The 13,783-nt window shown below is 42.3% G+C and overlaps 1 protein-coding gene across 1 annotated transcript in view; it reads left to right on the top strand.

Moving 5' to 3' along the window:
* LOC144782391 (netrin-4-like) overlaps positions 1-4,394 on the top strand; it is a 257,917-nt gene extending 253,523 nt beyond the window's left edge. Inside the window, exons 9-10 of the mRNA XM_078661718.1 lie at positions 377-547; positions 2,418-4,394. Coding sequence (XP_078517844.1) covers positions 377-547; positions 2,418-2,554 — 308 coding nt within the window. The 3' untranslated portion in view covers positions 2,555-4,394. The remainder of the gene's footprint in view (positions 1-376; positions 548-2,417) is intronic.
* Positions 4,395-13,783: the final 9,389 nt, after the last annotated feature.

The raw sequence follows: 13,783 nt of genomic DNA, 5'->3' as shown, positions 1-13,783 counted from the left end.
TTTCTTTTTTCTTTTTACAGCAGCAGGCTATTTAAATGTTTTAGTTAGGATTCAACATGAAAGTCAGAACTATTGACTTTGCCAATACTGTTTAGGACACTGGTTCCTTGTGCTTCTTTGTGGACTGGAAAACAGAAACTCGCTCTTCTTTTAAGAACAGAATGTGTGCAGGATTAAAGGTGAAAGGGAAAATAAAGCGAGAGTCTGAAATAGGGATATTATGCTCATTCATTCTGCATGTCACTGAGTGTGTAGCCCAAAATTTCAAACCCAAAGGGTGCTCTTCAGCCAATACAGTAGTAAAGGCCTCTAGGATTGCCCCAGTTGCTGCAATATAAAGGATTTATAATCAAACTGGATCTTGTTTTTATGGCAGTGATAAAAGCCAGGATCCTCTCAGCGCACGACAAAGGTAGCCATGCAGAAGTTGTAGTGAAAGTTAAGAAGATCCTGAAATACGGCAAAGTGAAACTTAATCGGAGCAACAGGAGCATCTACCCAGAATCCTGGATGAACAGAGGCTGCACGTGCCCTATCCTTAACCCAGGTGAGTACTGAGTGCCAGTCCTTCAGGACTGGGCAAAATACTAGAAACAGTCAGATCTTTACCAGAGTAAATACTTGGGGGCATATTATCAACTGTCAGCGATAATTATCGCTGGCCGTGCTTAGCGATAATTTTATTATCGCAGGCTATCTCCGGAATTTATCACCCTAGTAGAGCGTTATTAACAGCGTGTTTCTCCAGGGCGATAAAAATTCCAGTGATAGCGATGTTATCTCCGTTTTGCAGGGAACATCACTGGTTTTCCAGTTATGTTCCCTGCAGAAAGGAGATAACCTTGCTGATACGACCCATAGGGTTGTATCAGCATAATCCACCCCAATGTTGGGGATAGGTAAGTCTGCATTTTAGCAGGCGTTAGTTTTTGGAGAAAACAGCTGTTTTCTCCAAAAACTAACCTTGTGCTAAAGTGCTGGGGCAGCCTTGCAAATATCGCGATGTCAACATCAGCGATATTTGCACGCTTGCCATCCGGGGTATGCCCATTGACGTCCACTTTGCATCTCATTAGAGATGCAAAGGGAGGCGTTGGGAAAAAGGGTGCTAACATGCAATTATGCATGTAAACACCCTCTTGTAAATAGGGTGATGGTTTTATCTCCGCTTATTCGGCTTTTTAAGCCAAAAAAGCAGAGTCAAAGCCCTTGTAAATATGACCCTTGGATCCTTAAATGCTGGACATACAACACACACACATGCTTGGATCCTTAATCATGGCAAATGCAATGTGTAGATCTTTTAAACCTGGAATTAATTTGATGCACAAGCCCAATTATTCTGAAACTTTGTGCCCAGGAGTTGTTAACATCAGAACCGGTGGGCAAAAGCTTAAATCGATTTGCTTAGCCCATTGATACTCAAAGTACTGCCCGGGGATCGCATACAGACCTCTTGACCTTTACATGCAGCTCACTGGTCAACAGCAGCACTGGCCTTCTGCTTACTCGACACAGCGCTATCAATAAAAATATGTTAAATAACCAGGCTAAATTGGTTAAAAGGTTATTTTGTGTTAAAGAAGTAATTAGGGGATCCTGCATCGCTTAACCTTAGGAATACCTTCATTTTGAAGACATCTTGTAGCAAAAGTCTAAAAATATGACAAAGTCTACAAAATTCAAAAAGTGGATTTAATTAACTTGCAGAACCTTTTCACCTTAGTACATCAGATTATATCAGTACATTGAGAAGTATCCATTTAAATGTGATAGTTTTGAAACATGAATTTAGAAACGTTCATGCTTCCCCCCACACTCATAACAATGCCAATTGTGAACTACGAGACATGTCAGTTGATAGGTGCACCCTCTGGGTGGTCTGGGCTCCTGTTATACATGAAGAACAGAAGAGTTTATTAAATATAACACAGTAGAAGGTTCTGTACAGTGTACATCCTAAGTCATGTATTTCAAATCCCTCTTTTGTGTGAGAATGGAGAAAAAGGAAGGAAAGGAAAATAAAACAATATCTTAGGTTCACACATTTTCGTAAAGTGGGGAAGTCGGGATTAATTCCTTCCTGCTTTCACATTGTTTAATTCAGCTACTAGATGTATATGCTTTGCTTCCCCGACACCCACCTTACCGCCAATCACCCCTCCCCAAACCCCCTGCCCCACCACCACCCTGGTGGTATCAATGCGAACCACGATCACATCACAGACCGATCTTTTTGCGCCCGGGAAAATGTTTGCGAGTACCCTTGGAGTAGTCCAAATGCTGTTCCTGGGGCACCTCTATGACTCTTGTATATTTTCGGGGCAGGGCTTCTGAAAAGGATAATTCTGTTTGAAGTGCAAGCAGCCTGGCCATGAATTTAGTCCTCCACTGACATACTTTTATCTTGCTTGCAGGCATGGATTATCTTATCGCTGGCCAGGAGGACGTGCGGACTGGCAAGCTCCTGGTGAACATGCACAGTCTGGTGAAGCCATGGAAAGCGAGCTTGGGTAGGCAAGTGGTGGACATGCTCACTATGAGGTGCAAGTGAACCCTGTGGAAATCAAAAGAAGAGACAAGTTCACCGGAAGCAAAATCCACCCTCCCCAAAGTTGGATTCCACTACATAGTGCAGGGTTTACAGAAGTGAATCCACATGACAATCATTTCCAAGTAAGTGGATGTCCTGCAAATGATCCCATAACTGCTGACCTGAGGTGGACACTCTTGGAATGGAGCACACATGCATCAAAGGACGACTGCCCAAGATGGTGAAAAGAAAGAGTACCCTACACAGAACATTTAGTGCAAGGCTCCGCACGCCTACCTCTGAGCTAGATTGCGTGTTTAAAGACAAGTAACATAGTATGACATCACTAGATCGCACATGCTTGAAGGAATGGACATTTCTTGTGCAGGTTTCCTGTATTGTATGTTTCAATGATGAGGGGAAGGACTCCCACTTTTCTGCATTTTCACACCATAGAAACTGACATGTTAAGTTTGTAACATTTGGGCCCTCTTCTGTACTTCACTAAGCCAATTTGATGAACTTCCAATGGCAGAGCACAGGCTTGGCTTTCTTTCCTGCATTGCAGGCAGTGACAAGGAATAGAAAGATGGGGTACAGAACGACAATGCATACCGTATTTGAGATCTAATATATGTTAATAAATATTATACATGCAGATGCGCCCGGTGTAGTATGTTATTTCTTTCCATTATTGAGGGAATGGAGGAGCCGAGACTCAATAATGGAGTGGCCATGATTCTAGTACCCTGCCTTCCCTCAACAATGGGAATTAATAGCATAGTACACTCAGGGTACCTGCTTAGGTTGTTTATGCTATGATGTTCTTTTTATGTATGGAAGTAATAAAAAACGTTATTTAACCAGAAGGGGGAAAAGTGCAGTGAGATGAAATATCATTCAACAAGCCTCGTGAGTCTGCGCCATGTTGTTTTCCTTTGTAAACAATTCTAACTTGGAATCTATGAAGCCATAAGGAGTGAATCACCAGTAAAGTAAGCTGTACTATGTCAATAACATGGCATTCGACCTTAATTTGCACTTTAGTAATAGTTAAATGAATGTTAATTACAACCCTTCTTCAGAATAAGGTTATTCAGCCACATTTATTTTTGCTGGCATGATCATATCTACATATTACACTCATGGATGGGACAAGAAGTTATATAATTTCACTAAAATCAGACCTTTACTCCATGATCTTCTTTGCTGGAAGTGAGCGTAAGTGCTGCCTTCAGACTGGCACTTACGAACACACAGACTGTGCACGGAGAAGGATAATCCCACCGTTGTGGCCATGTAGCCAAACAGAAGACGCAAAGCTGAGCCTTACACTCAGACTGAGAGCGGTCATCGAGACAGTGGCTGGAAAAAAATATATTTTTCAAATGTATGTGACTGGTGTTAAAATGAAGAAACTGTCAGCGTGCTGAAAGTTAAAGGTCCATCTCTGTATGTTTGGAAAACCTTAGCTTTTAATAAGTTAAAAATATTAAACTTATCCAAGCTTCATACTTCAGACATGTCCTTAGAGAGGGGTGCCGAAGATCTCTGACAGGTTTTTTGGAGACTCACATAACCTAGATTTATTTAAAATGAATCTAAATGAGATTAATTTAGATAGTGGTTATTATTAAAGACTGGAATGGCTGTGGACCTCAAGAACCAGATGTGATATCCCTGTCTTAAAGGAAGGTGTGAGAAGGCACCCAGAGTAGACAAGTGACCCGCTTCCCAAGATATGCACCAAATAGCATTGGTTAATTTGAGCTTGGGTAAGGAAATATGGAGAACATTAAATGTTCAGTGTTGTTGCTACTAAGGCAATAGGAAATAAAAGATAGTGATGTTGCACCATTAATGTATCCCATTGCAAAATATTTACGTTTAATTGCCTGTAGCATTTTGGTCACTTTTGAAAATCTTTGGGGTATTGCAACATTCATCATGTTATTCACATTTTCTTTAGACAACATGTATTTAAAAAAAAAAAAAATTGTCTTCTGCATTTTCCTTCAAAGTGCACATATTTTGTTCAAAGCTTAACCAGTGGATTTGGCAGTAGCGCAAGATTCTAAGAAAAGCATTTACAGAAGCGAATGTGGTGTGGCATCACTTTCTTGCCGGTGGAACCAGGACTTCTGTGTTCTTTTCTGACCTTCACCAATTAAACGGATTGTGTTTTCCTATGTAGTGGGTGTTAAATGTAATTCCAAGAAAGAGGGGGCCAAGTCAGATTTCTCAGGCTTGCCAGTGGTCATGGAATGACTTCAAATTTGATTTGTTTTAAGTAAATGTATATCCTGCGGATACCCTGGTAATAGGGCTTTCACCCTGTCCTTGAGGTAAACGTTGGATCACTCTTAATATGAAAATATCTGTCTTATTGTGCTTGTCTAATGCATAAAAATTAGGCACATTGAAAATTGGGATAACATTGGAAAAAGGGCAAATAACCAACTGAGAATATAAAGCAAAAGCAGCAGATACAGAGAAATAATGCTTAAAAGAAAAATTAAAATTTGAAAATCCACATACCTACAAGCTTTACTCGAGCCTTATGTCCCTTAATAGCAAGCAATTGCAGAGGGGCAATGTATTGTGTAGGGGGGCAATGTATTTTGTAAGGGGCTTATTCACAAAATGGCCAGGCAGATGTATGCGCTGTTCAGTATTTTTGGGGGTTTACAAAATCAAAAGTACTCCAGTTTTCCTGGCATACAACGCTCATCCACAACTGAAGGTATAGGGTTAAGGCAAACGAGCAAGGGACCATTTGTTTATTTCTCTTTTAATTTCCATGGGAAACCTTTTTCCATGTGAAGAAGCCTCTTACCCTGCACACCGGAAATTAGGACATCCGGGGCACTTCCTTCTGACACATATTGGACTACTTTTTACTAACTGAACTTGGCGTTGGCTTAAAAGTGCAGTGAGTGTGGAGAAAGGGATTTTAAATGTTTGTAAATAAAGTTATGACCTCGTGGGAGTTCACCACATCTGCAGTGTCCACCGCCATGAGAGCATCCATTTACTCAGCCCCACTTTTTTTTTTGCATAGTTTTATATAGCACGAACTTGACCCGAATAGGGTATCAGAGCGCTCCACTTATGACTGCAGAAATTCCACCACTTTGGTAAATTTTCTGCCATACATTTTGGAGATCCAAAGAATCCGGAAGTGTAATTTGTATTTGTAGATGATTGAAAGATTGAATCGAAACTGAGATTTAGAAAATGCTTGAAACTGTTCTTTTTCACTGGTTTTGTGCGCTCAAGGGTATGCAGCTGACACAATGTTCCTAGGGCTGGAAGGCCCTTCTGGGTAGCCATGACTCTGGAAATCTACAAGAATGGAATAGATGCAAATTGTGTGCATATAAATGTGACCTACATGCAGAGAAAGATATCCAAATGGCCACTACGTGATTATGGTTTATAGTCAAATGTGGCAATGTCACAGTAGACGCTATCCCCAGTTCTGTGACATTCAGTGGACATATTTAAATTATCTGGGATTTCTTTAAATGTGTCTTTCAGCTGAACCTTTGCACAATTTATTTTTATACGTACATATTTGGGATCACCTTTCCAAGAAAAGCATTTAAAACACAACGTAAAGCTCACCCCTCAAGGCACAAAAACCTAAATAAACCTCTGAAAAACCTTTTAATATCGAAAACGTTCTCTGATTTTGCTTTAAAGGCCTCTGGATAAAAACAAAAAGCAACTAATGATGCTGGAAAAGACAGTTGCCTTTGGTAGTTTTCATTTCAGACATGGACTCGGCTCATTTTCGTCATCACAGCAATAAGATTGCCAGGAGGTACCAGGGGTTTATTTTTTAAAGCCTGTACTTTGTAGCTTGTATCCCTGCAAGGAGTGCACATTAGGGTTGGTCGGACTGACTTCACAGGACGTGTTTGTCTTTACAAAGACAGAGGAGGACATATGGAAAGATTAGTGAAAACGCTGAAGCCTGCCTTGAAAGCGAGCAAGAGGGCAACCTTTGTTTCAGAAAAGACTAGGAGTGCGTAAATATACAACACTGTACATTTCATGAAAAAATGTAATTGGTGGTTTGAAAGAACATATATTGCATTTTTCTTCTCCGCCACTATCTGCGATTTTCTCATTCTGCTCAGTACTTAGGCGTTACATGGCTGCCTCCTTCCCTGGCTGTGATGCTTGAAGGATGCTCCATGCTCATCACTGCAAGTACTAATTGCGCGGCAGTGCACTTTCTCCAAGCCCTTTCACCACCTGCATCAGCGGGCACTTCCTGAATCCCCTGCTCCTTCCGGGTACGCAGATCAATGCCTTTGTAATGCTATGTTCAGGTGATGTTTACACCCTCCTCCATAAGTGTCAATCACCAACTTTGAACATGAACAGCTGCTCTGAGAAAGTGCGGTTACTGGTTCATTAAATGAAAAAATTCTATCCTTAATAAAACGTGTCATGCGAGTGGTCTCCTGGTGGGTAGGGAATGGGAAGAATAAGATTGGCTGATTGAAAAGAAGTGCAACTAAAAGTGGTTCTGGTGCTGAGTGTGTTAGTCTTTTTTCCATGCATACAGCTGAGTCTTTCCTCCTGGCGAGTCGCTGGTCGTTCCATTTTATCAGACACGATTTAAAGTCCTGGGATTTCCTGTGACAAACCCAATGCTTTCTGGGTGCTGTAGTCTTTGTGTGCTTGGTTTGAGCTCATTAGATAAATACGCCTGATAGCCCAGGACTGGATACAGTGCCAGCAATGACATGGGGTGAGTGAGGTGCTCACCTTACGCTGGGTAGTATCTAGAAACAATTCCTAGGGCATGACGCATTGGCCCTTTTTTAATTACAACAGATCCAGGGAGAAAGGTGGTAGTTTCCTTAGAAAGTTATAACCAGCTCCTTCCTTCCCCTGACATCCATCAATCCCATTTCTCTCCATCTTTCTTAGAATCCTCATCACCAACATTCCATCAGCTGGATTGAACCAAACTAGCTGAAATGAGGGTGGTGTGGAATGGCTCAAACATAAGATAAAGTGATAAAATGAACACTCAATTGCACATGTAAAGGAATAAATCAAAATTTTGAAATTTAACACCTATGTTACCACAGTCCTAAAGATCTTGTGCTGACCCCTAATCAGAGAAAAATTCTCAACCACAATTACATTTAACCTTAACTTGAACTTTAAGTGAAGTTCTTTGTATTTTAGTTTTAGAAATACAAAGTATAAAGATATAGAGGACAGATTAGGACACCTATGAAGTATGTTTCAGCTTTTAACCAAAGGACCCCCATAGCTAATACGAGCAATAATCAATATTGCCTGCTTCTAGGACATATCACTATAATGAATAGTCCTCTTTATAAAAATAAAAACGGTTTGGATTAGTGATGGCACGAAACACACTTGAGCCATGTCTCCTGTGAAGGCAGAAGCCCACAACACCATACAGGGTTGTGGCTTTGAAACCCTACCCTGAGGATCACCTTTCAAAGATTTCCATGACACCGGTGTTCCTTTTAACAATTAACCACATCAAACATGTCTTCAATGGAATCCGGCTTCTGTTGTAACATACACACAGACATACAAATCTGCAGTGGAGTGGAACAACACACTATCCTTTCACTGTAAACATCAGAGGGAATAACACACGTTCACACACCCCTCTATGATTCAAATGAAACTTTAAAAAAAAACTTTCATTTGCCACTGTGAAGTGTTGACCTGTCATGCGACTCCATAGTAGCAAAGGAACAGCAAGGCTTCTGTTTTTGGTACGCCTGCCTCTCAGTTCCACCCAAAACAAGCACTGGCAAAGCCAATAGGTCTTGCCTTTGTGAGAGTTATTGGCTTTGCCAATGTCTTTTAGCCATTTTGTACAGCAGTGTGGCTGCTGTTCATCAGGCTAAAAGATAGTAGAGTAACTTACAGTAGAGCGGCACATAGTAGAGTGGCATAGAGTATAGGAATAGACAGAATTGGAGTAGAGTGGAGTGACAGAGTAGAGTGGCATAGAGTAGAATGGAGTGGCATAGAATTAAATGGAGTGGTGTAAGGTAGAGGGACCGAGTGGAGTGATGTAGAGTGGAGTGAAATAGTGTGGAGTGGCTTAGGGTGGAAGGTGTAGTGCAGAGTGGCATACAGTGCTGTGAAATGGCATAGAGAAAAGTTGCGTAGAGTGGCGTACACTGGAGTAGAGTGGCGTAGATTAGATTGCTATAGACTGGATTGGCATAGACTAAAATAGGGTACAGTCAAGTGGCATAGAGTGAAGTGGAGAACACTGGAGTGGCGTGGAGTAGAGTGGTGAGAGTGGAGTGGCGTAGAGGCATTGAGTTGTGTGGAGTGGTGTAGAGTGGAATAGTGTGGAGTGGCATAGACTAGAGTGAATTGGCATAGAGAGGAGTGGCAGAGAGTACAGTGGTGTAGCATAGAGTGGCGTGGAGTGGCATAGAGTGGAGTGGTGTGGCATAGAGTACAGTGGCGTGGAATAGAGTGACATGGCGTAGAGTGGCTTAGAGTGGTGTAGTGTAGAGTGGAAAAGAGTGGCGTGGCATAGAGTGGCATTGTGTGGAGTGCAGTGGTGTAGAGTGGCGCAGAGCCGCGTCGACAAGAGTAGCGTAGACTGCAGTGGTTTAGAGTGACATAGAGTGGAGTGGCATACAGTTGAGGGGCATAGAGTGGAGTATATTGACTTAGAGTAGTATAAGTTGTGGGTCTAAGTAACTGAAGAGGCGATAGAGAGAGCAGATGGGGTGAAACCAACATAAACAATAAACCACAACCCTGTGGTAAAAGTAGGAAAGCACATTGCACATCCAGGAATAATACTGAAACACTTATGGAAGAAAATATTTTCTTGGTCAATGCTCCAGAGAGGAGCTAACACAAAAAAGAAAGAGAAGCCTACAGGAGCTTAGCAATCAAAAGATTGCAATTGAGAGTGACAACAAAAACAACTAATGGTATGCTGTGAGAGGGTTGTAAGACCACTGAATTGTAGACAATAGAATACAGTGGCATAGAGTAGGGTGGCATGGAGGAGGGTGGCATAGAGTGGAGTGGTGTAGAAATGTGTGGAGAGGCATAAAGTAGCGTGGCGTGGAGTAGAATGGAGTGAAGTAGAATGGAGTGGCATAGAATAGTATAGTTGTGGGTTAAAGTAACTAAAGCATCAATAGAGACAGCAGATAGGGTGAAAGTTACACAAGTAAAAAGCCGTATGTCTGTGTTAAAAGCAGGAAAGCACATTGCATGTCAAGGAATAATACTGAAACGCTTATGGACGAACATATGTAGGGAAGAGCTAAAATATTGAAGGAAGGGAAGCCTACAGGAGCTAAGCAATCAAAATATTGCACATGAGTGACAACGAAAACAACCAATGGTATGCTGTGGGCTGGTTGTAAGCCCACTGAATTGTAAACAATAGAGTGGTGTACAGTAGAGTGGCAAAGAGTAGGGTGGCATAGAGTGGAGTGGTGTAGAATTGTGTGGAGAGACATAGATTAGAGTGGAGTGGCGTAGAATAGAGTGGAAATTTGTGGAGTGGCTTAGAAGTAGTCACAGAGTGGAGTAGCATAGAGAGGAGTGGTATAAAGTGGTGTAGAGCGGGGGGGGGAATAGGGCAGAGTTGTGTGGAGTACCATAGAGTAGAGTGGCATAGTGTAGAGTGGTGTAGAGTCCGGTAGAGTGGAGTCGTGTAGAGTGGCATAGAGTTGAGCGTTATAGAATGGAGTGGAGTGGCATAGCTAAGAGTGGCACAGAGTAGTATAGTTGTGGGTGTAAACAACTAAAGCGTCATTAGAGACAGCAGATAAGGTGAATGCAACATAAATAAGAAGCCATATCTCTGTGTTAAAAGCTGGAAAGCACATTGCACGTCAAGGAATAATACTGAAACGCTTATGGAAGAACATATGTAAGGAAGAGCTAACACATTAAAGAAAGGGAAGCCTACAGGAGCTAAGCAATAAAAATATTGCACATAAGAGTGACAACGAAAACAACCAATGGTATGCTGTAGGCGGGTTGTAAGCCCAGTGAATTGTAAACAATAGAGTGGTGTACAGTAGAGTGGTATAGAGTGGGGTGGTGTGGAGTAGACCGGCGTGGAGTGGCATAGAGAGAAGTGTTGTAGAGAGGCATAGTGTAGAGTGGCATTGTGTGGAGTGGGAGTAGCGTAGATTGGTGTTGCGTGGAGTAGCGTAGATTGGTGTGAAGTGGCATAGGGAGAAGTGATACAGAGTAGCATGGCCTACAGTGGAGTGGCATAGTGTACAGTGGAATGGCGTAGAGTGGCATAGACTTGAATGGTGAAGAGTGAAGTGGCGTTGAGTTGCGTAGATTAGTGCATTTGTGGGTGTAAGTTACTAAAGTATCAATAGAGACAACAGATAGGGTGAACGCAACATAAATAAGCTGTATGCCAGTGTTAAAAATAGGAAAGCACACATGAAATGTTTAAATAAATAAAAAAATAGTGTGTTGCAAAAAGACTAGGAAGAACAAAGATGAGGCTGAACACATCTACTTGGTCCATGCACCATCAAGGAGCTAACACAAGAAAGGAAGGGAAGCCTAGAAGAGCTAAGCAATAGAAAAATTGCAAAGGAGTGTTACAACGAAAACAACTAATGGTATACTGTGGGCAGGTTGTGAGCCTACTGAATTGTAAATAATATGCTTGTAGCACCAGCACATGCGCTGCGTAGGCAAAATCTTATAGCAGTTCTAGAGTTTTCTGCTTGGAAATGATACATCTTTGATTTATGTAACCAAATTCAGAATATATTGCACTGTGAGTAAACAAATCCTCTTTAAATATGCAACATTGTTTTAATGCCAGAGAAAAACAGTTCAGTGGTGATTTCTTGTCTCATGTACAAACAGAATCACTGGTGCAATTCTGTACTTCCGAACATTTGTGAAAAACCAATTTGTAATATGGGTGTAAAATTAAAAAAAGCTTGTTTCCAGAGAAGACCTGGCCTGGCAATTCGGGCTGGATTGATCCCATGGGGTACAGGGTCAAGACTGATTTGCATATGGCTGGGTCTGAACTGGAAAGGCATGGGGAGCAAAAAAAACAATGGATTAAGGCCCAGATCTCTGTACTGGGGTAAATGTTTGACATTGTGCAGCATTCTCTCCATCAATTTCTCTTTTTGCATTTGTCACCCCGAGTGGGACGGGTATGCACAGACGTGGGTCCCTTGCTCACTTTGCCTCTGGATTCAAGCTAGCCTGGCTGATGAGGAATGAAACTTTGAAACCGGTCCTAGGATGCTTGTTTCTGGTACAGGGAGGACCTGGCTATGCAGTTCGGGCTGGACTGTTCCCATGAGGCAACACTGATTGGCCTATGGCTGGGTCCAAACTGGGGTGGCTTAGTGAGCAGAAGAATGATGATGGGTTAAGCCCAGATCTGAGATTGAGGGTGAGTGTCCGAAAAGTTTCAGTACTCTGTCTATCATCATATTGTGTTTTCTATGTTCGCCCTAAGTGGCCAGGGTATTTGCCCGACCCAGGTCTACTGCTCACTTTGCTACTGGATTCAAGCTTGCCTGGCTGATGAGGAGTGAAACTCCTAAACTGGTCCCAGGATGCTTTTTTCCAGTCCAGGGAGGGCCTGGCCTGCCAGTTTGGGCTAGACTGTTCCCATGAGGCACAGAAGACTGATTTGCATATGGCTTGGTCCAAACTGGGGTGGTTTAGTGAGCAGAAGAATGATGATGGAATAAACCCAGCGGCTTGTGCTTGCATGAATCGTCTATAAGAAATGCGTTACTTACCTGTAACTGCAGCTATCCAGTATTGGTGTCTTTCATAGATTCACATGCCTGAATCATTCCCCGTCGTCGAGACGGGAGTCCCCGGTACATAGAAAAGTAATGTCCTATAGACATACATAAAGAAAAGTAGGCCTAAGGGCCTTGCCTTAGTAGCCTATCTATGTCCTTTTGTAAAAAGGACCAAACTCCTGAAGTTAGCCAATCAGCTACCACCTCCCTCTAGAACCTTCCTGCCAGGAGCCTCAGTCACTCAGATTTTCATACGCACCAAGCTAGGTAGACGTAATAAATGGTATAGAGGGAGAGATGAGGCCTTCCTGGGGAGGCGGGAGGGTTGCATGTGAATCTATGAAAGACACCAATACTGGATAACTGCAGTTACAGGTAAGTAACGCATTTCTTATCCAGTATTATTGGTGTCTTTCATAGATTCACATGCCTGAATCAAGAGTAGCAAGCAATACATTATGCACATTTGTGATGGAACATTATGAGTGGTCTGAGATAATACATATCATGCGACTAGTAACCATCAACAAGTACCAAGAATAAAGAGAATAAATGTGCATACCAGTACAGGATGGTGGGAAGGAGGAAGGGTCATCTTACTGGAATAGATGGCGAAGTACAGCCTGGCCCACAGCTGCATCCTGCATCAGTTCCGTATCCAGGCAGTAGTGCCTGGTAAATGTGTGCGGCGATTTCCAGGTCGCTGCCTGAAAATGTCCAGAATCGACACTCCAGCGAATAGTGCCGCCGATGTGGACACAGCTCTTGTGGAATGCGCTCTGACTGTGGAGTGTAATGGGCGTCCGGCTTTGTCATGGCAAAAAGCAATTGCAGATGATATCCATCGTGAAATGCTTTGTTTGGAAAGTAGCATGCCTTTTCGAGGTCTGCTGAAAGCGATGAAAAGCCGATTTGTTTTTCTGAAATGTTTTGTTTTGTCTAGGTAAAATTTAAGACATCTTTTTAGGTCCAAAGAGTGAAGAGATCTTTCAGCTGCAGTACTGGGATTAGGGAAGAATGAGCGAAGTACGAGTGGTTCATTTAAATGAAAGTCCGAGGGGACTTTAGGAATGAAGCGAGGATTAGTTCTTAAAATCACTCTGTCTTCTCTGAACTGTATGAAAGGATCTTGTATGGAAAGAGCTTGTAACTCACTGACTCGTCTTGCTGAGGTCAAAGCCAAAAGAAGTGCCATTTTCCATGAAATGTATTTGATATCAGCCCTATGGATGGGCTCAAACGGGTGTTTCATCAATTGGTTGAGTACCACATTAAGGTGCCATGATGGCGGAACTCTTCGTGGCCGTGGAAATGATCTATAGAGCCCTTTAAGGAATTGCTTTATTAATCTGTTGGACCATAGAGAGGGTCCTTTTGAAGTTCTTGTCAAGCGGGAGATTGCCGCCAGATGAACTCTGATAGAGGCATGTGCAAGTCCCGA

The sequence above is a fragment of the Lissotriton helveticus genome, chromosome 9 (assembly GCF_964261635.1).
Source record: "Lissotriton helveticus chromosome 9, aLisHel1.1, whole genome shotgun sequence".
Taxonomy (NCBI): Eukaryota; Metazoa; Chordata; class Amphibia; order Caudata; family Salamandridae; genus Lissotriton; species Lissotriton helveticus.
Note: the sequence above shows the minus strand (reverse complement) of the source record. Positions and strands in the feature narration are given on the sequence as shown.